This window comes from Bubalus bubalis, chromosome 11 (genome assembly GCF_019923935.1).
Source record: "Bubalus bubalis isolate 160015118507 breed Murrah chromosome 11, NDDB_SH_1, whole genome shotgun sequence".
NCBI classification, from domain to species: Eukaryota; Metazoa; Chordata; class Mammalia; order Artiodactyla; family Bovidae; genus Bubalus; species Bubalus bubalis.
In genome coordinates, this window is record NC_059167.1 from 11019850 (window position 1) to 11046693 (window position 26844).

Consider the following 26844-nt stretch of genomic DNA (forward strand, 5'->3'; position numbering starts at 1 on the left):
TCTGACTTAATGACTCCTGAAAATGAAACCTAAAAGTGAAAACATAACATAATAAAATAGTGGCATTAAATCACTAGTGATATGGTCCATTTGTGTTAATGATCTGTATTTCTATACAAGTTATTATGCCCTCTTGTCTTACAAGTTTTAACTTTTTTGAAGTATAATATATAACCATTTAAATGATTTAACCCGAATCCCATAAATATTCTTCAAGAATTCAGACAATCACGATTAAGTTTTAAATATTTCAATGTTTGAAAATGGCCATTTTGATATAGTAGGTTACTGCTTTTCAGAGTATTAATACGTTGAAAATTTAGAATAGTTGGATTTCTTCTTTGTGTCTAACAAAGTTAGATAATACTTATCACTACACAGATTCATGAAATATAAAAGTAGGACCTGTTGAAATAATTATGGGTTTTTGAAACTACGTTAATTCAGCTGTGTGGATGTGGATAAACTGACACTTTACCGAGTTGTTCCCATTAGGGGTCAATAGCAGATGCTTATTGGCTTGGGTTAGTGGATATTGCAAATAATGGACAGAAAAGGTTTTTTAAGAGACTTTTCAGATACAATTTTTTCTTATGCAATTGTCAAGAAGTTTTTAAGGGAAGTTCTTTTAAGGTTTCTCACATAAGTTTCATCAAATGTTTCAAATTTAGATGATAAAAATCATAGGATTCCTAGTAATGGCATTACTACATGTTTTTGGCCACTAGTCGTCAGTATTGAACCATTAATTGTGACACTGCAGGCATTGTTTATTAAAGTTGCTAAACTTTGCTGAAAAATGATTATAGTATATACACATTCCTCATCTCTTATGGCTCCCGAAAAGTGCACTTGGCACAAATATTGCAACTGGAAAAAAATCTAATTATTTAACTACTGCTATTTGAAACCTAAATTTGAAACAGTGTTGCTTTCTACTATTGAAAAATAAAATATGACATATGGAGTAGTACATATTAAGACATCTGTTATATTTAACACTAAAACTGTCGTTTCTATGCCTTTTTGTTAGTTTCTTTCATACTTTCTATTCAGAGTAATATTTCCTTTCTTTCTCTCTCTTTCCCTCCCACTAAGGAAAAATCTTTTTATGTATAGTAAAACAATTAGAGACTACAATTTGAAATGAGAATTTATTTCTCTGGGATCATATAGTCTTGCGCCATTTCCAGGTTTCATATTTCTAAGCTATACAGAAGTATCCCAAAGATACAGTCTCTAAAACACTATTTCCTAATGATTATTTTCTTCTCCTTAGTAATCACTGCCTTTGTACCCTGTTGTCTTCTCACCCCAGTTATATTCATTTTCCACTGATATTCTAATGTTGTTTGTTTTTCATTTGGTTAATCTTGTTTGTTTTCTTTACTTGTTAGTAGAAAAGCATTTTTTATAGCTCCATCATGACTCATTGCATTTCTAGTGAATTTACATTTCTGTTCAGTACCCTGAATCCTTTTTTCTTTCTTTTTTAATACTACATCTGTAGTTTTATTTATTGCCCAAGAAATGAGAAACTGCTTAGGTTTTTCTAACATATCCTTGTCCGTATTATGGTCATGTTAGAATAGTATTTGCAGCTATTACCTTCTTATGTAGTTCTTTGATAGGCTTCATATGGCAGTGAGAAAAAGCTGCGCCATTTCATGTTTATTATCTGAGGTTGAGAACGTGAAGGCTTGCTGTCCTGTATCCATCTTGGATGGGGATCAAGTTGGAGTGATGCTGTGATTCAGAACTGGAAAGCCTGGGCAGACTTGGTCTCTGGAGCCCCATTTCCTGGTCCTTCCCCTTCTGACTCGTGAACTTGTAGAGAAGGTGCTAAACCTTACCTTTTTGTGTGGCTCATCCTAAGAGTACCTCATATGATTTATTTCTTTTGAAAAATGTGGCTATTCATCTTGATAGTAAAATAATTTTATAACTTTTTTGTGTGTATCTTTTATGGCCTTGCCTTCTCCATTCCTCCCATTCTTTATATCCAGTTCATTATTAAATTTTGTCAACTCTGTCTTGAAAATATTGTCTTAATTGCTAACAACTCACCCGTCTATCACTTCTACCCTGACTTATTATCTTGATCTTGTGGGCACTATTGTTTCCTGCTTGGGGTAGTGGAGTAACCTTCTTGCTTCCCTTCTTAACCTCCTTGCAATCTTTTCCCCATAGAATCAGGTAATGTTACTTCTTTCTTCAAAACCCTCAGTGCTTTCCTTATCTTGTTCAGGATGAAGTCTAAAGTCTTCAGCCTACAAGGACCCTCTGATGTGGTCCCTGCCTGGCCATCTTACCCTGGTGTTCTATTGTTCTTCTACTTTGCCTAATTACTTAATCTAGGGCAGTTACCCTGGCCTTACTTTTCCAAGGATAGGCCAGGCACCCTTCGCTTCTGGACATTTGTACTTTCCATCCCCAGAGCCAGGGATTTTCAACTTGGAAAGCAGTTGCATTGCATGCACCATCTTGTCATTCACAGCTCTACTTCAGAAAAGCCTTATTAATTAGCCTACATAATATATCCCCGTTTTCCCTCCTGAGCTCCTTATCTGGCTGTATTTCTTTCTTTATAATACTTTTCCTTGTTTGCCATCTGTCTGTCGTCTCTCCCTCTGAGCAGAAGGCAGGCACTTGGTCTGTCGTACTCATTGCTATATCTCCAGTGCCTAAAACAGTGCCTGCCATAGGCCCAGTAAGTGTCTCTTGAATGAATGAATGTTATAAGCTATTCATTATGAAATATTCATTTGGCCAGTACCCTCACGGACCTACCACGTGCCAGGTGCTGTGCTGTGGACTAGGGATTTAAAGGCTCTTAAAATGATCTATTGTGCTTTTGGGCTCCCAGTTCAGTTGGGAAAGTAGAAATGTTAACAATGAGTGTAATTTGGTGTGTTATTTCAGCTTTGCCAAGACTCCAGAGTAGCCCGTAGGGGAAATAGTTACCCTTTCTCTGCCCTTTGGGAAAATTTGAGTGAAAGAGATGGCATTTTTACTGAGACTGTGCATTTTCAAATCATTTTAGGCAGATCTTTTATGAATATGATTCTACTCTATTGCTTATTGCTGTGTAAGAAGCACTTTACCAATCTGTGGCTGAAATCCTTATTTAAATTCAGACCCACTATACTGTTGATTCAAAACATTGCTCTTTGTCTTATCATTTTATGCCATGCTAATTATTTTCTTCTGTCTTTTATGTTCATTACCTGTGGATTACTCTTTTTTTTTGCAAGATTAAACACTTTTCTGTAAGGTTGTGAAAAATCCATTAATGTCAACATGCTGAAAGAAAGGAAATAGATGGAAAAGGATGATTGGTTATTATGGGGTTTGTCTTTCAGAGTTGGTTGAACGCTATTTGGCATAGCTGGAAACGTGCAGGTCCCAGACATACAGTGTTCCTTAGTCTTCGTTAGTCTTTCTCTTGATTTCTCTCCTTTCCTCCCATGTCCACCCACTCTCTTATTTAACCTAAGGTCTTTTTTATTAGGCATTGATCCTTTCAGATGACACCAAAACACTTTAAATATTCTGCCTGTAGGAAATGTTTTTTTTTTCCCCTAAGGATGTATATTGTCACCCTGCTTATTTAACTTATATGTAGAGTACATCATGAGAAACGCTGGGCTGGAAGAAGCACAAGCTGGAATCAAGATTGCCAGGAGAAATATCAATCACCTCAGATAAGCAGATGACATCACCCTTATGGCAGAAAGTGAAGAGGAACTAAAAAGTCTCTTGATGAAAGTGAAAGAGGAGAGTGAAAAAGTTGTCTTAAATAAAGCTCAACATTCAGAAAACTAAGATCATGGCTTCTGGTCCCATTACTTCATGGGAAATAGATGGGGAAACAGTGGAAACAGTGTCAGACTTTATTTTTTGGGGCTCCAAAATCACTGCAGATGGTGATGGCAGCCATGAAATTAAAAGACGCTTACTCCTTGGAAGGAAAGTTATGAATAACCTAGATAGCATATTGAAAAGCAGAAACATTACTTTGCCAACAAAGGTCCGTCTAGTCAAGGCTATGGTTTTTCCAGTGGTCATGTATGGATGTGAGAGTTGAACCATAAAGAAAGCTGAGCACGTTGATGCTTTTGAACTTGGTATTGAAGAAGACCCTTGAAAGTCCCTTGGACAGCAAGGAGATCAAACCAGTCAATCCTAAAGGAAATCAGTCCTGAATATTCATTGGAAGGACTGATACTGAAGCTGAAACTCCAATACTTTGGGCACCTGATATGAAGAACTGCCTCATTGGAAAAGGCCCTGATGCTGGGAAAGATTGAAGGCAGGAGGAGAAGGGGATGACAGAGGATGAGATGGTTGGATGGCATCACCGACTCGATGGACGTGAGTTTGAGTGAACTCTGGGAGTTGGTGATGGACAGGGAGGCCTGGCGTGCCGCGATTCATGGGGTCACAAAGAGTCGGACCCGACTGAGTGACTGAACTGAACTTAAACTTCTTACAGAAGTTGAAAGAGATCTTGGATGTTGTCTCTTTTGACCTTATATTTACTCAGTACTTGAGTTTCCATTCACAGAGCAAATTTCCTGCATGAATGGTAGATATCAGAGACAAGTCTCTACCAGCCATGTTATCTTTTTTATATAGGGAAATACTGAGATTAATAACTAACCAGAATAAAGTTAGTTTCATTTTGATACTATTTTTCAGGAACCTATTATTTAATATACTATTTAATATTGATAAGATGAAAGTTGAACATTAGAAATGTATTCCACATCAGAGAATAGGTAATGTGTCAACTGTTAGCATGCCGCTTAAGGCCTTTGGATTCTTTTGAAGGGAGCGGTTCTGTGAGATGATGTGTAGGTGTAAGTTGTCCTAAAATTCTTACAGTCTTATTTCTAGATAATTAATGCTTATGTCTTGTTAGGCTTTTTACTTTATTAAAAAATAATACCTAAGGCTATTATTTATTACATACTTATACTTTCCATCCTCTTTCACTTCCCTGTTTCAACTATTTTTCTCCAAAATTCTCCAATATGTACTAACTTACATCTTCTTATTATTCAAGTGGTTTTGAATTATGTATGTTTTTCGGGATGTCCTTCTGGGTTGTTCACTGTGCTTATAGTTTCCTTGGTCGTACCCTTGTTGAAGTAAGTCCTCATATAATTTTTTGTTTCTTCTTTCCTAATTGTTTGCTCTCTAGGTTATTGAATAGTCACTAATTCTATTAGGGCCACTATGGCCTCTGCCTCATTCTTTGTTTCACCTGTTCTTTACACATCTGCTTAGGTGTTCTTGTATATTATCTCATATTCTCTTATTTATTTATAAATAACTACCCATATTGCTTCTATGAGTTGCATTTAAGTCTGACACATGTTTTATGTTCATACTACATATGACTAGCTCTCAAAGTAATGTTTAATCACATTTTTTTATGTGTGCTTATTTTTTCTCATCAATATTATCTCTGCAAATTATGACAAATGCTGCTAATTTAAATCTGTGTAGGGACCATATGCAAATAGACATTTAATGCTATTAATGCTATGATGATGGTGAAAAATGTTTGTGTTCTTGTTGACTGAACAGCTGTCTGACAATAGACTGAGGTTTTCTGAGTGCAGGACTTGTTTAATTTCTACTTTATGCTTTTCTTGAAGAGTGGAATGTTTTTATTCACATTTTCAGCAAATTTGTACTAGACCATCTGTTTATAAAGCCCTTTTCCATCGTTATCAATTAATATTTATTGGGCAGCTACTGAGTGCATAGTAATATTGTGCAAACAAAGATGACTTTGCTAGTAGGCTTATTCATAGGTTTGGTACTGTTTTATTTTGATTAGAAAAGTAAAAAACAAAACAAAACAACCCCCCATCCCTGCAATTCAAAGGGATAAAATAATATCTTCTAACTATGAACAGTGAAGGATATTGTATATTTATAGAGCATTCTGCGCAAATACACCTAAAACTTGAGAAATTCCAAATTAAATTTCCATAATTATTTATGATCTTCTGTTTGTCAATATTTCTAACTCCATGGGCCTGCATTTAGAAAGTCAAACAAAGTATCATATTGCTCTGGGATTTCTAATAAAACTATGTGTCTCTTTTTTGAGAGGGAACTACTCAGATAAAAACAGACCCTCCACTAAGAGTGGTTGCTTTTTGAATTTGAAGGAAATCCTGGAAAGTACACTTGTTGGGCTCACATTTAACTTTACTTGCAAGATTTTTATTAAGTAAAAGGTTGCATAAAAATAAAATCCATTCCAGTAAAAGCAATGGCATTTAGGAGGGTAATACTCATTACCGTTGTTGCTTTTGAATTAAAGAAGTCAAAAGACTTGTATGTCTTTTCAGCATACCAACTTTGTAGGCAATGATTAAGGTTTTGTTTTGCAGATTGGCAAATTTAATAATGTCTGAAGAGTGAAATCCTGACACTAGTCAATAGGGGTTTTACTTTTGAATTATTTTTATAGTCATGGTAGTGGATTTTCACTGATTCATCCATGGTCTGTGGCCTACTTAGTCTTCCATGTGGCCTTGGGCTGAAGTTTAGGGTAAAGACACTGGCCATGCAAGAGAGCAAAGGGAATTGGCTCTCATGGTGATTGAACCCATGACCTCGGTTGACTTCTTTGGCATAGGACGTCCTAACCAGTCACAGACTCCATAAATATGAATGTAATGGAAGCATTGAGTTTGTTTATTCATCAGAGAAAATAGGTCCATAATATGTACCCATCTGTCCTACCACAGTAGTTCCTATGAAAGCTCTTTGGATTCCTGAAATCATAATCACCATATGATAAAAAGAAGAAGAAAAAAGATAAGACATCTAGGCCATTCTCAAACAGAAGCTTTGAGTTTTATGCTGTCAAGACCTCAGGTATCTTTAAAGAACATTATTTAAGACTTTGCTTGCCGTCAGAAGTTATAGCAGTGTGCTTAACTACTGATAAATCTTGCTTAACCACTTGATATTACTCTACTCTTTGAAAAACAGGAATGACTGCAACTTGTGAGTCCTCACTATGTGCTTACTGCTTCAGTATGGAAAATACATGTAGTTCAGCTGGCAGCAGGGTTTTAGAATCTTCCCCTTTGGTTTCCCCCAAATCTATATGGTGTCACAGTGGCAATGATCAGTATCAGATTCCCTTGGACTTCTCTCACACAGTTCTACTTTCACTTATTTAAGTGTTTTAAAATCATAGATGTTGGTATAGAATTTTTGTTCCTTGGTTATGGCTGAAAATAAATTTCTTTGAACAATTTAAGTAATATTCACTCTGCTGTCTTTGAGTTAGATATTGGCTCAGGGATTTAGAAGATGAATGTATTGTTTTCTGCCTTGAAAAGAAACTTAATTTTTTTTTTTGTTTGTTTTGTTATGGTTTTTGTTGGCACAGATTATCCCCAACTGGATGAACTTAAAGGCTAAAGTTTTCCATGACTTTAGCTAGTTTTCATGTGGGAGGAATCTCTTACTTGATTTAGGAAAAAACAAAATTTAGAAATTCACAGAACTTGATAGAAATAAAATCTATGTTAATTTAAATGAGTAGTACTAGTTATGAGCAATAAAATCCTGCTGTATTATGCATATATATTCCTTTTCAAAATATGTATTTTTCTATTGATGTTTGATAGTTTTGGAGCTATGATTTAGGTTTACAGAAGAGAATTTTGGAAATAGACTTTTGTCTTTTAAAAAATTCCATCAAGTCAGGTTCCAATTATAGTGTTTTATACATACTGAGTACTTAATAATGTTTTTCTTCGATCTGAAATATAACATGTCCCTAAAGCTTTTGATTTTTTAAAATACATAAATATAAACAACTTACAACTTCAATTTATAGCTTATGTGGTCTAATTGGCATCAAAATATGGTGGCTCAGTGGTAAATAATCTGCCTGCCAATGCAGGGAATGTGAGTTCAATCACTGGGTCAGGAAGATCCCCTGGAGAAGGAAATGGCAACCTTCTCTGGTATTCTTGCCTGGGAAATCCCATGAACAAAGGAACCTGATGGGCTATAGTCCATGGGGTTGCAAAAGAGTCAGGCATGACTTAGCGACTAAACAACAACCACAATTACTATATTATGAAGTTTAAAATATTTCCTGATTTTTATTTTGTACTTACATGAACAATTATAAAAAGTAAATGACTTATGAAGTCATGAAAAGATATAGAAGAACCTTAAAGGCATATTACTATGTGAAAGAAGCTAGTTTGAAAAGATCACAGATTGAATGATTTTGACTAAATAACTTTCTGGGGGGAAAAATATGGAGATAGCAAGTAGCATCAAGTTGGGGTAGAGAGGGGAGAGATGAATAGGTGGATCACAGGGGACTTTTTTAGGGTAGTGAAATTACTGTTTATGACACTATAATGATGCATACTTGTCATTACACATTTGTCCAAACCCATAGAACGTATGACAGCAAGTGAGCCTTATGTAACCCATGAACTTTGGGTTATTATGATGCATCAATTTAGGTTCATTACTTGTAACAAATGTACCATTTTGTTGGAGATGTCGATAATTGGGGAGGTTATGCCTGTATGTGGACTAAGGGTATGTGGGAACTGTATGTACCTTCCTCTTAATTTGACTGTGAACTTAAAACCACTCTAAAAAATAAGGGTTTAAAAAAAAAAAAATATATATATATATAAACACAAATATATATATATGTATATAAATACACACACATATATATTAAAAGCAACTGTTATTATAATTTTCAGTAATATGACTTTTTCATTTTTTATTTTTCCTGGAGAAAAAGAAAATATGACTTAAAAGTTTGTACCTTTAATATACTATTATAGACCTGTTGTTCAGTATGAGCACAGACTTGTTTTTCTATAGTCCTGTTGGCTTACCAGTGAAAACTGTTGGTTTATCATCTGCATATTCTTGCTCTTGTGACCAGTGGCATGCAATTGTAGCACTGCTGAGTGACTAGGGCGAGACAGGATAGCTTATGCTCATAATTTTTTTTTGAAATTTCAGTGGCCTGTGTGGGTAATTAACATGTGACCTTTATTTCATTCCAGCTCCATCATTCTTACCCAGGCTTTGCTGGTCCATTTAAAGTAGACAAAAGGCCTTTAGTTCCTTATTTGTTCTACATTTTTGAGTGTGTTATTTTTTAGAACCTCTTGATAAACATGCCTGTTGTCAAAGTTGTGGGAGTTTTTTGGTCAGATGAAATGTCTGCAAACATTTTCTTTTTCCCCTTTCCCCTATTCTTTTAAAGGAAAGACTCCTTTTTTTTTTTTTTTTTTTTTATTATATTTAACTGTGAGAATTCAGAAGCATCAGCCTCTAAAGAACTTTAGTACAAAACTCACTATGTTAGTCTTTTTAATGGAAATAGGCACACTTAAGGAAAAGAAGAAAAGTTGTTATTAAAGGTTTAAATGTGCTCTAGGGACCCTCTATTAAGTCCATTGTTGTTGCTGTGATCTTAAATATGTAAAAGACAATCTGAATCCAGAAGCAGGGCACATGATAGCTTTATAGCTAAACTGCTTTTAAGAAAAAAACAAGTTTTAAAGGGCAAAATAACACAGTAATAGAAATTCATTGGCTTGTGAATTTTTTTCCTCTTTATAACTACTTTTACTGGGTCAGTTTTCAATATAATTCTAAGTTGCTTGATCTAAGTCAAATGGAAAAGAAATCCAGTGTGGCCTTACATTTTTAAAAGAGGTAGTAAATGAATTAAAGTTTGTCACTAAGGTTTAAAGAAATGACTTGTAATTTTGATTTAGTTAATGTTAAAGTATTTCTCATTGACTGTTACCTGTGTTTCCAAAATTTAAAGTGCATTAATGTATCTATTTACTAGGTCTTAAGAGTTAGACCTCTTTTGGTCTTTCGTTTTAAACTAATGTAGAAAATGTAGAAAATAGGTTCAGCGTTTTGGGCTAGAATATTGCTTGTGTGTTACTTGTTTACTGGCTTATGTTGTATAGGTAGCAGAAATAATGTTTTAAGTTAACGAGATTTCTAAATAATATGGTTTAAATAGAGTAATTTTCTTTGGGTTGCTTCTCAATACCTCATTTTTGCTCCTCCAGTGAAAACAATAAAGTTTAAGTTCTCATTGCCTCAGTTTTCTGAGACTTACATATCCTTAGAGCAGCAGTCCCCAACCTTTTGGTACCAGGGACCGGTTTCATGAAAGAAAATTTTTCCACATACTGGGGTTGGAGTGGGGATGGTTTCGTGATGATTGAAGCAATTGCATGTATTGTGCTCTTTATGTCTATTAATATTACATCAGTTCCACCTCAGTTCATCAACCATTAGACCTTGGAGTTTGGGGATCCCTGCCTTAGAATAAAAGGAGAAATAAGAAAGGCATTAGATGATGTTTTAGACATCAAGTAGAGCTACAATAGAAACATATGTTATTTTGGAAAAGTGATAAAATTAACTGAAAAGTGAGGAGGAAAGGAAGTATTATTGCAGATTCTTAGATATCCAAGAGAATTAGAGATTCTTTTATTCAACCAGCTCATATATGGAAATTCAAATTTAAAAACAAAATAGTTGACTTTCAGAAGAATTATGTTTTTCTAGGGCATAATCCTAAAGGAAATCAGTCCTGAATATTCACTGGAAGGACTGATGCTGAAGCTGAAGCTCCAATACTTTTGCCACCTGATGCGAAGAACTGATTCATTGGAAAAGATCCTGGTGCTGGGAAAGATTGAAGGCAGGAGGAAAAGGGGACGACAGAGGATGAGATGGTTGGATGGCATCACCGACTCAAAGGACATGAGTTTGAGCAAGCTCCGGGAGTTGGTGATGAACAGGGAGGCCTGATGTGCTGCAGTCCATGGGGTCTCAAAGAGTTGGACATGACTGAGCAACTGGACTGAGGGCATAATTCCATGTACTAGGAAATACAATTTGATTAAAGTTCAACTTATTGATATTCCTTTCACATCAAGTAAAATTACTAACATTTATACTAATTATAAGATACGAAAATTAAGTATCTGTTAGTATGAGAATGTAGCCTTTCTAAGTGATCAGTGGAAAGAAATAGAGGAAAACTATACAATGGGAAGGACTAGAGATCTCTTCAAGAGAAATAGAAATACCAAGGGAGTATTTCATGTAAAGATGGGCACAATAAAGGGCACAAATGGTATGAACCTAACAGAAGCAAAAGAGATTAAGAAGAGGTGGCAAGAATACACAGAAGAAATACACAGAAAAGATCTCAATAACCCAGATAACCACGATGGTGTGATTGTTCAGCTTGAGCCAGACATCCTGGGGTCCGAAGTCAAGTGGGCCTTAGGAAGCATCATTACAAACAAAAGCTAGTGGAGGTGATGGAATTCCAGTTGAGCTATTTCAAATACTAAAAGATGATGCTGTGAAAGTGCTACACTCAATATGCCAGCAAATTTGGAAAACTCAGCAGTGGCCACAGGACTGGAAAAGGTCAGTTTTCATTCCAATCCCAAAGAAAGGCAATGCCAGAGAATGCTCAAACTACTGCACAATTGCACTCATCTCACACGCTAGCAAAGTAATGCTCAAAATTCTTCGAGCTAGGCTTCAACAGTATGTGAATTGAGAATGTCCAGCTAATCAAGCTGGTTTTAGGAAAGGCAGAGAAACCAGAGATCAAACTGCCAAAATCCACTGGATCATCAAAAAAGCAAGAGGGTTCCAGAAAACATCTACTTCTGCTTCATTGATGGCACAACAAACTCTGGGAAATTCTTCAAGAGATGGGAATACCAGACCTGCCTCCTGAGAAATCTGTATGCAGGTCAAGAAGCCAACAGTTAGAACTGGACGTGTAACAATGGACTGGTTCCAAATTGGGAAAGGAGTATGTCAAGGCTGTAAATTGTCACCTTGGTTATTTAACTTATATGCAGAGTACATCATGAGAAATGCTGGGCTGGATGAAACACAAGCTGGAATCAAGATTTCCCGGAGAAATATCAATAACCTCAGATATGCAGATAACACCACCCTTATAGCAGAAAGTGAAGAGGAACTAAAGAGCCTCTTGATGAAAGTGAAAGAGGAGAGTGAAAAAGCTGGCTTAAAACTCAATATTAAAAAAACTAAGATCATGGCATCCAATCCCATCACTTGTTGGCAAATAGATGGGAAACAATGGAAACAGTGACATACTTTATTTTCTTGGGCTCCAAAATTGCTGCAGATGGTGACTGCAGCCTTGAAATTAAAAGACACTTGATCCTTGGAAGAAAAGCTATGACCAACCTAGACAGCATATTAAAAAGCAGAGGCTTAAAAAGCAGAGACAGCATTTTAAAACCGTCTAGACAAAGCTATGGTTTTTCCAGTAGTCATGTATGGATGTGAGAGTTGGACCATAAAGAAAGCTGAGTGCATTGATGCTTTTGAACTTGGTATTGAAGGAGACCCTTGAAAGTCCCTTGGACAGCAAGGAGATCAAACCAGTTAATCCTAAAGGAAATCAGTCCTGAATATTCATTGAAAGCACTGATGTAGAAGTTGTAACTCCAATCCACCTGATATGAAGAACTGCCTCATTGGAAAAGACCCTGATGCTGGGAAAGATTGAAGGCAGGAGGAGAAGGGGATGACAGAGGATGAGATGGTTGGATGGCATCACCAACTCGATGGACATGAGTTTGAGCAAGCTCCGGAGTTGGTAATGGACAGGGAAGCCTGGTGTGCTGCAGTCCATGGGGTAGTAAAGAGTTGGAATCGACTGAGTGACTGAACTGATGTGATGAGAATGAAAAGTAATTATTTGCCAGCTGCCCTGTAAGGGGATCCTGGATCCTGGTAACTTTTCTTTATGGAGTGAGAAAAGTGGGGATGTTGGACATGGTAACCAGTAAGTTACCATAAGTGTTCAAAGTTGAGAACTGGAATAGAGCACACTGCTCTGTGTAACTTGGGGAGGGATATTTAGAAGCCATTTGGGAATATCCAGAAGCTGAAAAGAAACCAAACAATGAAGCTGAAGGAAGATGGAGGGGAACTGGGGAAAAAGAGAGTTCCTGATGAGTAAAATAGGAGAATTAGGATTAGATGGAGACTTGACGAGTGTACTCCATCCACCGATATGGTCTTACATAAATTCTACATTATGCATTAATGTTTTTGGTGCAGGTAGGTTATCTGGAGGACAGTGCAGAGGGGTTCAACTTTCTACTTAGCAGTGCGCACTGGCCTGTGAGTTAACATACCAGGAATCTGGGTTGCATTTTGTGGGCCAAAAACGTACTGGTAATGTTACATTAGGTCTGATTTTAAGCTTAAATTGGTGGGTGAAATTTAAGCATACTTGCATAGCTCAAATTGTCTACCAGAATATTACTTTAGTGATTTTAATGTATTTCCACATATTCTTTGATATTCCCCCGCTGGGAAGTGGAGCTTAACTCTTCTCCCTTTGATTGTGGGCTGGACTTAATGACTTGCTTCTAACAGGGTCTGAAAAGGAAAGAATACTAACTTTATGGCAGGGAGATTTGGCAGCTACCACCCTGTCCTAAACAAGTGATCAAGGTTATCCTTGCTAGTCCTGAGTCATGTTATCATGTTCCCTACAGCGTGATGCTCTGAGAAGGGCACTTACCTCTTGGATATTCTGTTCCCATATTTATGAGCTCTGTCTAATTATGAGAAGACATCAGAAAAACCCATATTTAAGGATGTTCTATGAAATATCTGTCTTGAAGATACTTGAAGTATTTTCTCTTCGAAAATACTGAAATCGTAAAAGGAAGAAAAGATTGAAAAACTTCCCCAGATCAGAGGAGACTAAAGAGATAAGATGCTCTGAAGTGTCTTGGATAAAGACCATATGATAAGTTGAATAAAGCCTGTAGTTTAATGGTTTTGTAACAGTTTTGACATCTTTGTTTTGATAAACCTACCATTGTTATGTAAGATGTTAATTTTAGGGAAAGCTAGGTGAAAGATATATGGGAATTCTAAGCTGTCTTTACAATGGTACTGTAAATCTGAATTATCAAAAATAAAACCATTCAGAGGATTTTTTCCCTAAGGAAAAGCCTAAAATGATGTCTTTGGAAAACAGGAAAGGGTTATTAACTCTTTGACATAAACCCCCAAATAAATATTTATTTTCCGACATCACTATATCATAATAATTGTTTCTTTCAGAAAGAAAGACAGCTTGGTGTTTGAGAAAATGTAGTGGTTAAGAAAGGTGGGAGAAATCTGGGAAACTTTCATGTAGGTGATGAACAGAGTTGGCCAGTTGTAAACTGCAGTTGTTATTCAGGTATTATAAAGGGATGTTTATTCATCCATTAAATAACATATGTTTACCACCTAAAATGTGCCAAGAATTGTGTTAGTGTTAAAATGTGATCATGACAGATGGGGTCCCTGGCCTTCTGAAGCTTATACCATAGTGATAACAAACCTTTTGCAGTTCTCTTTGGAAATGTAAAGTTCTAGATAAACAAGGAATATTTGAATGTCTATCTATGTAAGTTAAAATGAGTATATAAATGAATTAAGCTTTTAAAAAAATTGACTTAGACTAAGGTATGTAAACACTTGGAAAATGTTAATATGTCTTTCTTGTTTGTTTGTCTTTGGTGTAAAATGTGATAGGATTTTTAAATTCTAAGTTTTGGAGCTCATGAGAAAAGGACAGAAATGTATTAATTCCAGTTAGTAAAATGGAAAAATTTCTTCCCTGGAGAGTTTTTGGAGTTTGAGTTCTTAAGTAAGTTAAATTCCTTAGAGTGGCAGCATGAAGTTAAGCCAGGTTTATAAAGGTGCCTCCTTCTGTTTTCAGTAAGCAGAGGTGGAAACAGTTTGAAACATGAAGATGTACAAAATCTTACTGGAAGGACGTTAGCAGCTATTGGCTGAAGTTGGCAGAGTCTTCCAAGGTGGATTTTGAATTTGGCTTTGGAAGTGAATGACTCTCATATTTGGGACAGGCTCATCTTTCTGGAAGTTTTTTATGGCCTTAAGTGATGCCACCTGACTTGGGTGGGCCTTCAGTGCATACCCATTTGGAATGGCTTCTGCTTAGAAGTTTGAATCCAGAAGGGGAGCCTGGGGAGCCTGACTGTTTATAATTTGATCAAACTTATCATCTGCCTGAAGAAGTCTCCTCCCTGTGGAAAAGCCCAGGCTGGTTTTTAAAAGTTCAAAGAAAAAGTATTGAAAAGATAACCAGCTAAGTTTCACTCATTAAAGAAAAAAAAGGTGAGGGGTGGCTAGGTTGGAATGATGATGTTGGGGAATAAGATAGTTCAAATATTATTAAATGATTTATGAAAAATATAGCAACAATTTGTATCTTTTTTCCTTCAAATTTTCCCTCCTTCCCTTTCCCTCTTTCTCTCTCTCTCTCTCTCTCTCACACACACACACACACACACACACACGTTAGGTGGAGTTAGACTGAAGAAGCAAGGAAAGAATAGAGATGCAGTAATTTTCAAATTTCTAGGATAATTTTTTCAGGAAAAATTTCTAAACACATCCCACCAGCCAAAAACAAGTAGGTTATACATATATAAGTAAGTATTATTACAAATTCTACTTACCTTACAATGAAGAACAAGTATCAAACATCAAAATCACTTGGTAGCTACCTGAAAAATGTTATGATTTGTAATACTTTATCAATTGTTAGCAGTCTTGTAATCATGATTGTTGATGTTTAATCACTATATCATGTCCTACTCTCTTGTGACCCCATGGACTGCAACCCACCAGGCTCCTCTGTCCATAGGATTTCCCAGGCAAGAACAACTGGAGTGGGTTGCTATTTCCTTCTCCAGGGGCATCTTCCTGACCCAAGGATCGAACCCATGTCTCCTGCATATCCTGCATTGGCAGGTGGATTCTCTACCTCTGAGCCACCTGGGAAGTCCCCTTTTAATGCTTTAAAAGTATCAAATTATTTAGTTTTCATATTCATTCTGTGCTTAATACTGTTATTTCAACATGGAGAGGCAATACCATTCAGGGTTAAGAGGCAGATAGCCCAAATCTACTTATTGTCTCTGTCATGAACTAGATGAATGACCTTGAGCAAAGTATTCAATTCTTTGTAACTCCAGCTTCCCTCTTAATAAAATGGCCTTAATGATAACTCATGGAATTTTCATAATAATTAAATGTAAATATTTAGTATGTAGAATATATTAACATTTACTTTATGTAAGAAGAAGAAGAATGCCTGGCCACAGCACTCTCAAGTATTATTACATTATTTATACTCAAACCAAAACTACTCTGCATTTTTGGGTTTCCCTGCTGGCTCAGTGGTGAAAATTCCACCTGCCAGTGCAGGAGACTCGGGTTCAGTCCTGGGGTTGGGAAGATCCCCTGGAGAAGGAAATAGCAATCCACTCCAGTATTCTTGCTTAGAAAATCTCATGGACAGAGGAGCCTGGCAGGCTACAGTCAATGCGGTTGCAAAAGAGTCAGACACAACTTAGCAACTAACCAACAACTCTTCCTTTTTCTTTAATTGTTTTTGTTAGTGAGAGTAGGACCTGTGCAGAGGGAGCAGTAATCTCATGGATAGGGGTCCATGGTTATTCTGTATACACATGTATATGCGCTTTGGAGATATTTGTTGGATGTGTGAGTAAATGAAATCGATATATGATTGATTATATTTGTGTCAAAACAACAGTTTTAACATGTTTTGCTATTTGCCTAAAAATAATATTTCTTTTGAGCATCATAGAACTTGTTGGAAAAGAGATCTGGAAATTTGGCTTTTCTCAATTTTGATGGTCTCCACACATGTACCTTTTTAAGTCTAAATGGTCAAAGTGTCAAACATTTTTTTAAACAAATGGATTGTTTTTTAGATGAAAGATTGCTCTTAGTATAAACTTTTTTCTCAAGTTTAATTTTGTTTTAACATAGATACAAACCAAAACAAACACTTTTGTGGTTGAGTTTTGAAGTTTGTATTTTCTTAAAGTTCCTTTTCTTCATTTTATTAAAGAGAGAAAAATGGAAAAAAAATCAAAAGGAAAAAAGGAAGAAAGTTAAAAGGAAAAAATATTTACTAAAGAGAGAGAAAAAAAGAATACTTTTTTTGCTGTACGTGAAGTAAGGTTTGAAGAGCCAGTTATATGTTGTGATAAAATGTCATACACGCAATAATGATGCAACCAGCATCTTTCTACCTTGATTTTTTTTTTTTTTTCAGAATTTGAAAAGGTAGTCAACTGGTTTTTGGTATCATATCAGAATAGTTGAACAGATAATGTAACTTGTAAATACTGTTATTTCTGCAGGCTGTAAAATTTGTTTCCAAGAAAACTGTTGGCTGTCTAAGTTCTCTGAATGTGTTATAAAATTCCCAAAGATGGGAAAAAATGAAATTAAGTGGAACTTGATTAGGTAGATTGGAAAGTTGTTTATATTTGATCCCCAGCAAAGTGATCTTAAGACTTGAGTGAATGAGCAGGTTGTAATTCATGTGTATGTTTTGGGCAATTCATAATCATCTGCCTCAGCTTCTTCTTAATAAATACTTTTGGAATATTAATAGTGTTTATTTTCCCATTCTGTCTTTCTAGGCACTGAAGAAACAAGAAGCTAAAGCAGAGGAGAATGAAGGAGAAATGAAAAATAAGCTAAGACAAACAGAAAGTGAGAAGAGTAAAGTAAGATTCTGAAAATTATTCAGAGTACTAATGTTTGGGGCCACTGACATTCACTGGATGTCCTGAGATTATTTGCTCATTAGTGCAGCGAGGCCTTTATGTTTTGATGTGAAATCACTTGGCCTCAGGGCTCTGCCACTCTCTGCTACTTGCTCTTGGAGACATGCACAGGTCGTTTGCTACCTAGTCTTCTGGCCACTTTGCTTTTTCTGATGGGGGTTAAACATGACCATTCCTTGTTGGAGAACATTTAAAGAGCTTGACTTTGCTGCAGGGTTAGGAAAGACGTGTTGTTTAAAGGCTGAGTATTTTGCATCTGTTCATTTTCATTACAGAAGATAAAAATAAGCAGCCTCGTTCTGAAAAATCCTCTGTTCTTATTAAATATTAAGAACCTTTGCTATATATTCATGTCTGTGAACCTGCAAAGCCTAGCCCTTTAGAACTGGAAGGTGATTCAGAGGCCAAACAACTCTCTTCAATTTGCGAATGAGTAGGTTTCAGGCTGAGCCCAGAGTAATAAATGATAAAGTGAAAATTTGCCCCTGTTGTAATATTCTTTATCCCACAAATGTCTTTTTCGTTTGCCTTTGCCTCCTTTATTTCACCAAATTCCATAGAGTTCCGTGATGCGTCTCTGCTGCCTTCATGGTGGTAAGCAAGATGTGTCGGGCCGTCACGCTTGCCCTTTGGGAGCTGAGACTGCTGACATTACCCAGGAAATATGACCAGGGTAGGCCCTGGTAGATTTTCAAACTACTTTGACTTCAGGGTGATTTCTTCCCTTTTTATTTAGCCATGGAAACAAGAGAACTGGTCAGGTAATATTTTGTGTGGATTCTCTGCCTCTCTAGGTACTTTACAGCTGGCTTAGAGTTGACCTTTGACCAGTGCAGGCTTAGGAACCCTGACCCTCTGTGAACTCTAAAATCCGAGTATAAAATGTAGTTGGCCCACTGTATTTGCAGTTTAGCTACACTTCCACACCTGTGAATTCAACCCACTGGGGATCCTGTAATACTGTGGTGTTTCAGTTCAGTTCAGTTCAGTGGCTCAGTCGTGTCCGACTCTTTGCAACCCCATGAATCGCAGCACGCCAGGCCTCCCTGTCCATCACCAACTCCTGGAGTTCACCCAGACTCATGTGCATCGAGTCAGTGATGCCATCCAGCCATCTCATCCTCTGTCGTCCCCTTCTCCTCCTGCCCCCAATCCCTCCCAGCATCAGAGTCTTTTCCAATGAGTCAACTTGACCTGGGGAGTTCCTCTTTCAGTATCCTATCATTTTGCCTTTTCATACTGTTCATGGGGTTCTCAAGGCAAGAATACTGAAGTGGTTTGCCATTCCCTTCTCCAGTGGACCACATTCTGTCAGATCTCTCCACCATGACCCGCCCGTCTTGGATTGCCCCACAGGCATGGCTTAGTTTCACTGAGTTAGACAAGGCTGTGGTCCTAGTGTGATTGTAAACTGTGGTGTTTACAATTAAAAAAAAAAAAAAATCTGTATGTAAATGGACTTCTGCAGTTCTAACCTATGTTGTTCAAGGGCCAGCTCTACTTTAAAAAATATGTGATGTTTATTTTCTGAGCTGCATGTATGGTATTTAAAAAGCTTATATAATTGGATTAGAAAATTGTTTTGAAATCATAATAGGTCTGTAGAGGTTGCAAAATAAAATGTGCCCTGTGCCCTTTACCCAGTTATTCTCAATGGTAACATTTTGTTTTATTGCCATCCAGTATCACAACCAGTGAATTGACACTTGCAATGCATCCAGCTTATGCAGATTTCACCAGTTTTATTGTGTGTCGAGTGAGTCTGTGTGTGTATGTGCTTATCTTATTGCTGCCACAGTCAAAGCACAGAACTGTTCCATCACCGCAGTGCTCCCCTATGCTTCTTCTTAGTAGCCACCTCGACCACATGCGCAATTTCTGAAGGACTAATGTATAGATAGTAGTTTGTTCAAATGAAGTGATAATTTAGGATAACTATTAAAATCGAAGCACTTAATAACATCTTAACCCAAACTTGTGATTTCATAAAATGACCTTACCCTTACAAATTGCAAGCATGTCCAGCATATATAAGCTCTGGATTTTTAGCAAACATTTTTTCCATTTGAAAGGGGAGGAAAAATGATTTTCCCTTTACAAACCTTTTAGTTCTTTGGCTGGTCTAATAATTAAATTGATATCAAGCAGATTAATAGGAGAAAAAGCGTTTAATTTTGTTCATATGGGAGCCCCACAAACATATGAGATACAAAGGCAGCCAGGCGGTTGAAGCTTATCTCCCATCCTGAGCTAAGGAAAGGAATAGGGGCCTGGGACTTCAGAGGGAAGGAAGGCAGTTCACAGAAAGTGAGAAGGGCGGGTTATGGTTAACAGATGTTTGCCCTGGCACACAGGTATATCTTTCAGATACAGAGAGTATCTTTAGTAATAGCTCTTTTCCTGGTACAGACCCGCTTTCTAAATTTTTTTATGCAGTTAAGGGGAAGATGAAAAGCTTTTCCTGAGTCTGCTGGGCTTTGCTTACCATCAGCTCGCAATAATACTTGAGCCAAAGTGTACTTTGGGGTGGCATATTTTTCTCCCCTTCACATCCTATTATATTTTTCAACTTGAAATAAGCTAGACACAGTGACTTTGTAGCATATTTAGTCACCTAACTGGCACATTTTCTGTGAGTATTATCTAATGGCAGTATTATTAGGGAAATTTAAAATGTCTTATTCTGAATTGAGATACTTCAAAATTTTTGAAATGTTATGAATATTGGAAATATTAGGAGTATAAGACTATTAAGAATATAGTCACAAACTGGGAAATATACCTTGAGTCATTGGGTCCCTGAAATTTTTATTCTAATTTAGATCATATGATACTACATGTAGTAATTTAAAGAAAAAATCGCTTTAGACTTTTGCATTAAAATGATTTAAAACTGAAGGGAGCTCAGAGATTGTCTTATATAAAACCCTTATTTTAGAGATAACAAAAAGGAGGCCTTTAAGGAAAGACTATTTAAACAGGTCATAATTGAGATGAAACTGACCAGAGCGCAGACCTCCTGCAGTCTGGTCTGGTTCAGTTTTTGTTATTTAATTACCATTATTTTAATGGGAGCATTGATATGTGTTTATCGCAAGATGTTTATCTTTTCATATTAGCTGTAAAAGTCTGAAAACCTTTTCACTTTTCTCCTCTTAAACTATGCTTGTAATAATTTAGTTTTCTTCTGCCCCACTGACATTTTTCCTTATCCTTTGATGAAACTCTAGCTTCAACAGGAATTGGAGCTGTCTCAAAGGTTACTGAATCAGTCAGAAGGCAGCAGAGAAACACTTTTGCATCAGGTAAGTATGCAAGCTATGATAATCTGCTTTTACATTAAATCAGGATTCAGTCTCTTTCCCTATTAAATGTCTTTGTGAAAGGGCAAAAAAATTCAGGTCTAGGAAATTTTTTTCCTAACAAATGTATATTAGCACACATAAGCAAAAGATGAAATCCTTTCAGAAAGATTCAGAGAAAGCCAGCACAAAGCACCAGCCCAAGTTCTTCCTGTGACAGTGTATCTTGCTGATTGCCGCTCCAATTTAGAAATTATCTCTCTTAGCATAACCAGTGTAAAAATGAGACTGGATGGGTAAGATACAATTTTCCCAGGAGCTTAATTTTATTAGAGGAGGCATTGGAGAGTGAAGGAGGAAGTAAAACACATAAAACAGACCTTTGCATGTTCAAGTTCCCTTGAATGTATCATTGTCTTATATTCTCGTTTTCAAGATGTTACCTGCTTCCTTTCAACCAGAGATAAGGCTTAATTTTAAAACATAACATTTTGTAGCCCATTAGCCCATAATAGTTGTTTGGTGCTTCTGATATTTAAAGTTCAGTAGCTTGAAATAGCTATCTTACATGCACTGGGAAAGGGCATTGGATTTCTAACTGTCTTTCTGCTTGTGTTTAATGTAAATTGCAGTTGTACTTGCCTCTCTTTTGAGGTATGGGTTACATAACTCACTACATAATATGCTAGATAGGCAAAGATGTCAGACATTATAGATGTTCAGGAGTACTTTATTTGATGATTAATCCTGAAAATGCAACATGGCACCTATTTTACAAAATCCTTAAAAACGTGTAATGGCTTTATTCTGCAGCCAGTGGTATGATGGAATTAATGTTGGCAGAGTTTAGACTTCTTTTTTGGAAGGTTATATCTATATTCAATTCCTTCTGATTCTTTTGGTTTTAGAACTCTGCCTTATAACTTCTAATCTTTTGAAATAAGAGATTTCTGTGTTTAGGTTGCCCTGTGACTTTAGCTGAGATGTTCTGCCACCCCTAACTTGTTTAATGGTCGTTGGGGACTTGCCTGCTAGACTCCAGATACATGCAGATGAATAAAAGGGTACCTGACCTCAAGGAGTTTCTACTTTTTTCAACAGCCTTTAGTGCTTATTTATTTTGAGCAGTACTTTGATATCAAAATGTTTTAAATTGTGATCATTTCACTTGACTTTACCAACCAATAGACTACATTCACATGAAAGAAAATAAGTGAAAAATGTAAAAACATACAGTACTTCACAGGAGGTGATTTGGGTTAATAGTAGTAGAGTGGATTGAGGTGAAAATAGGGATTTTGTAAAATGTGGTTAAATTATTTGTCATAGACACAAAGAAGGGGAAAATACCTTCATCGTGAAAGGAATAGGAATAAAGAAGTGAAGCAAGGGACTATTCCACTGTGCTTGTCATAATGAAATTAACTTGGTTTCAACTTGTGCTTACAATAATCTGTGGGAAGTGATTTTTTCCTTAGGGAAATAATTTGTAATAGTTTATAAGTTCAATTATTGTTTTCCTGCTTTTAAAACTAATGAAAACTTCACCTTTGATTATATGTATTTAGGTAGAAGAGCTCCGTACACAGCTTATGAAAGCAGAAGGAGATCCAAAGGGTTTACATCATCAAGTGTCTCAGATTTCCAGACAACAGTCAAGTCTTCAGGATGAACAGGGAGATGACTGGAGGTTTAGGAGAGGTATATTTCTGATTTGTAAATGTCTGGGGCCTTTTTAAAAAACTTTTATTGGAGTATAGTTGCTTTACAATATTGTATTAATTTCGGTTGTTTTTGATTTTCTGAAATAATTTTCGTTTTCAAAATCGCTTTTCTTCTGTTCTTTTCACCATATTTCTTGATCTACTACAAGGTTTTCCAAATTAATCATAGTTTAGCATGCAGTTGTTAAAAACAGACATAATTTTGTAGCAGTATTGAGCAGATGGTAAGAGATTTCCTGTGTATGCCTGCTTCTTCATATCACAGCTTCCTCAACTGTCAACATCCCTCACCCCAGTGGTGCATTTGTTATAACTAATGAATTGGATATTGACACATCATTGTCATCCAAAGCCCATAGTTTACCTTAGGGTCCACTTTTGGTATTGTGTGTTCCATAGGATTTGACAAACATGTAATGACATGTATCCATCATTATAATATCATAGTGTAGTTTCACTGTCCTTAAAATTCTCTGTGTTTCACTATTCATCCCTCTCTCCCCCTAACCTCTGACAAACACTCATCTTTTTATCGTTTCCTTAGTTTTGCCTTTTCCAGAATCTAATAAATCAGTAGTTGGAATCATACAGTATGTAGCCTTTTCCGATTGGCTTCTTTACTTAATAATATCCTTTTAAGTTTCCTCCATGTCTTTTCATGGCTTGAAAGTTCTTCAAAAGAAAAACAAAACAAAACAAAACTTTTTTTGTTTTTAAAGCACTGCATAATATTTCATTGTTTGGATGTACCACAGTTTATTTATCCATTCATGTACAGAAGCCTGTCTTGGTTTCTTCCACATTTTGGCAATCATGAATAAAACTGCTGAAAACTAAACATCTGTGTGCAGATTTTTATGTAGACTTAAGGTTTCATCTCTTTTGGATAAATATCAGAGAGTGTGATTGCTCAGTCATATGACAAGAGTGGTTAGGTTTGTAAGAATCTTCAAACTCTCTTCCCAAATAGCTATATCATTTTGCCTTCTACCAGCAGTGATGAGATTTCCTGTTGTTCTGCCTCCTTCTCAACATTGAGAATTGTCAGCGTTCTATATTTTAGCCATCCGGATAGGTTTGTAGTGGCATCTTGTTTTAATTTGCATTTTACTGATAACATGGTATGGAGCATTTATTCATATGCTTATTTACTATATATATATATCTTTTCTGCTGAGATATTCATTAAAGTCTTTGGCCCATTTCTTAGTTTGTTTTCCTGTTATTGTTAAGAGTCATTTGTATATTTTGGATAGCAGTCCTTTATCAGTATGTCTTTGCAAATAATATCTCACAGTTTACGGTTTGGCTTTTCGTTCTCTTAAGATTATCTTTCACAGAGCTGAAATTTTTAATTTTAATGAAGTCCAGCTTATTCCTTCTTTCTTTCATGGATTGTGAGTTTGGTGTTATATCTAAAAAGTCATTGCCAAACTGCAAATCATTCTCTTTACCTTCTAAGAGTTTTATAATTTGGCATTTTACACTTAAATCTGTGATCCATTTTGAATTAATTTTCGTGGAAGATTTAAGTTCTGTGTCTAGATTCAGTTTTTTTTTTTTTTTTTTTGCATGTGAGTCTTCAGTTCTAGTGTCCTTTGTTTAAAAAGACTGTCTTTTCCCCGTTGTATTGCCTTTGTTCTTTGTCTAAGATCAGTAGACTGTTTTATGTGGGTCTACTTCTGGGCTCTCGGTTCTGTCCCGGGTGTCTACCTGTCTTTTTTTTTTTTTTTTTGGTCAGTACCACACTGTTTTGTTGGATAGTGACAGTCCTCCAACTCTTTCCTTCTTTTTCAGTGTTGCTCTTGCTATTTGGGATTCTTTGCCACTCTTTGTAACTTTAGAATCAGGTCGTCAATGTACGCAAAATAACTTGCTGGGATTTTGATTGGCTTGCGTTGAATCTATTGCTGAAGTTGAGAAGTACTGACATTTTGACAATACTGAGTCTTCCTGTCCATGAACATGGATTATCTCTCCATTTATTTTGTTCATCCTTGATTTCTTTCATCAGAATTCGGTAGTTTTCATCATATAGATTTTGTTAGATTTATACTTAAGTATTTGATTTTTGGGCTTCTCAGGTGGCTCAGTGGTAAAGAATCTGCCTGTTCATGCAGGAGACTCTGGAGACATGGGTTTGATTCCTGGCTCGGGTAGATCCCCTGGAGTAGGAAATGGCAACCCACTACAGTATTCTTACCTGGAAAATTCTGTGGACAGAGGAGCCTGGTGGGCTGCAGTTCATGAGGTAGCAAAGAGGTGGACCTCACTGAGTGACTGGCATGCATGCATTTAATTTGGGGGGATGCTAATGTAAATAGCATTGTATGTTTAATTTCAAATTTCACTTGCTTGTTGTTGATATTAGCGTCCAGTTTTAATGTCTTCTCTGCTTGATTTTTAAACCCATTTCAGTTGTCAGACCTGCTTATCTTATGAGTCTTCCTTTTAGAAAGAGCCAACAAGCCAGTTGTGGAATTTTTTTAAAATACATGCACATACATATATTGGAGAAGGAAAGGGCAACCCACTCCAGTACTCTTGCTTAGAAAATTCCATGGATGGAGGAGCCTGGTGGGCTACAGTCCATGGGGTCATGAAGAGTCGGACATGACTGAGTGACTTCACAACTTCACGACAACATGACATACATATATGCACACATGCACACACACATACGTGTGAGTGTATTTTTGTGTGTGTATTTGTACTTAAATTGGAAATCCCTATGCTTTTCACTTTCTCTTAATCTGATTTTCAACATAAATTAATATTCTATCTTTGTTTTGTTACCTGGGGATTGGGAAAAAAAAATTAATCAGATTGTAGAAGTGGTCATGAACCATATGACTTTTTTAATGTTGATTAGAAAGGCATTGTGTTTGAAAATCTTTAGAATGTTTTTTCAGTGGAGGTGTTGATTTTGGTTGTAGAATTTAATTACTGTGGATGTATTTCTTTTTGAAAGTTTTGTGTTTAACAGAAATGGTGATATTGAAATTTTATAATGTTTTCTAACAGACTACTAAAGATTGTTCTGCTCTAAATCATTTAAATATTAAGGCATTTTACTCAAATGCCTAAATTACCATAGAAAGTGTTTGATATTATAAATTTCCCAGATTCCCTACACTTAACTCAATATGTTGCCTAAGTTAGAATTCCCACATTACCAGAAAATCTTCTGAATCTACCAGAAAATGGCAGATTTTGACATACCTGTCCTAACATATTTGCATGCCATTAAGTTCAGTTGAGTTTCATGTGGTGTTGTAATTTAAACATATTTTGACATTAGAAGCTTGGAAGAAAAGCTATGACAAACTTAGTGTATTAAAAAGCAGAGACATCACTTTGTTGACAAAGGTCTGTATAGGCAAAGGTATGGTTTTTCCAGTAGTCATGTACAGATGTGAGAGTTGGACCATAAAGTAGTCTGAGCGCTGAAGAATTGATGCTTTCTAACTGTGGTGCTTGAGAGTCCCTTGGACAGCAAGCACATCAAACCAGTCAATCCTAAAGGAACTCAACCCTGAATAGTCACTGGAAGGACTGATGCTGTGTTCCAATACTTTGGCCACCTGGTGCGAAGAGCTGACTCAGTGGAAAAGACCCTGATGCTGTGAAAGATTGAAGGCAGGAGGAGAAGGAGACAACAGACGATTAGATGGTTGGATGGCATCACCGACTCAATGAACATGAGTTTGAGCAAACTTCGGGAGACAGTGAAGGTCTGGAAAGCCTTGTTTGCTACAGTCCATGGGGTCACAAAGAGTCACGCACAGCTTAGCCACTGAACAACTTCACAATTTATTTTTAAAAGTAAAATATATTATTAAGATTATTCACCACATTTTCATGAAGTTGTACATGGGAATTCTCATTTTGTCTGGAAAAAGATTCTGTGGTACATTTTTATATGTTTTGTTGTCTTATAAAATCTAGTTATTTTTGGTGTCTTTGAGGATTCAAAGAATCTCACTTTTTTAAGCTACTTACCAGGCTTAATGAAAATCTTAAAGTTCTCTTATTGTTGTGGCAATGGACTTCTTCACC

General features: G+C 36.3%; 1 protein-coding gene across 15 annotated transcripts in view; it reads left to right on the forward strand.

Moving 5' to 3' along the window:
* Positions 1 to 26844, forward strand: part of CEP128 (centrosomal protein 128) — a 601725-nt gene that overhangs the window by 225388 nt on the left and 349493 nt on the right. For all 15 annotated transcript variants that reach the window (XM_045162006.1, XM_045162005.1, XM_045162004.1 and 12 more), the window contains 3 exons: positions 17613 to 17699; positions 20990 to 21064; positions 22630 to 22762. In XM_045162006.1, coding sequence (XP_045017941.1) covers positions 17613 to 17699; positions 20990 to 21064; positions 22630 to 22762 — 295 coding nt within the window. The remainder of the gene's footprint in view (positions 1 to 17612; positions 17700 to 20989; positions 21065 to 22629; positions 22763 to 26844) is intronic.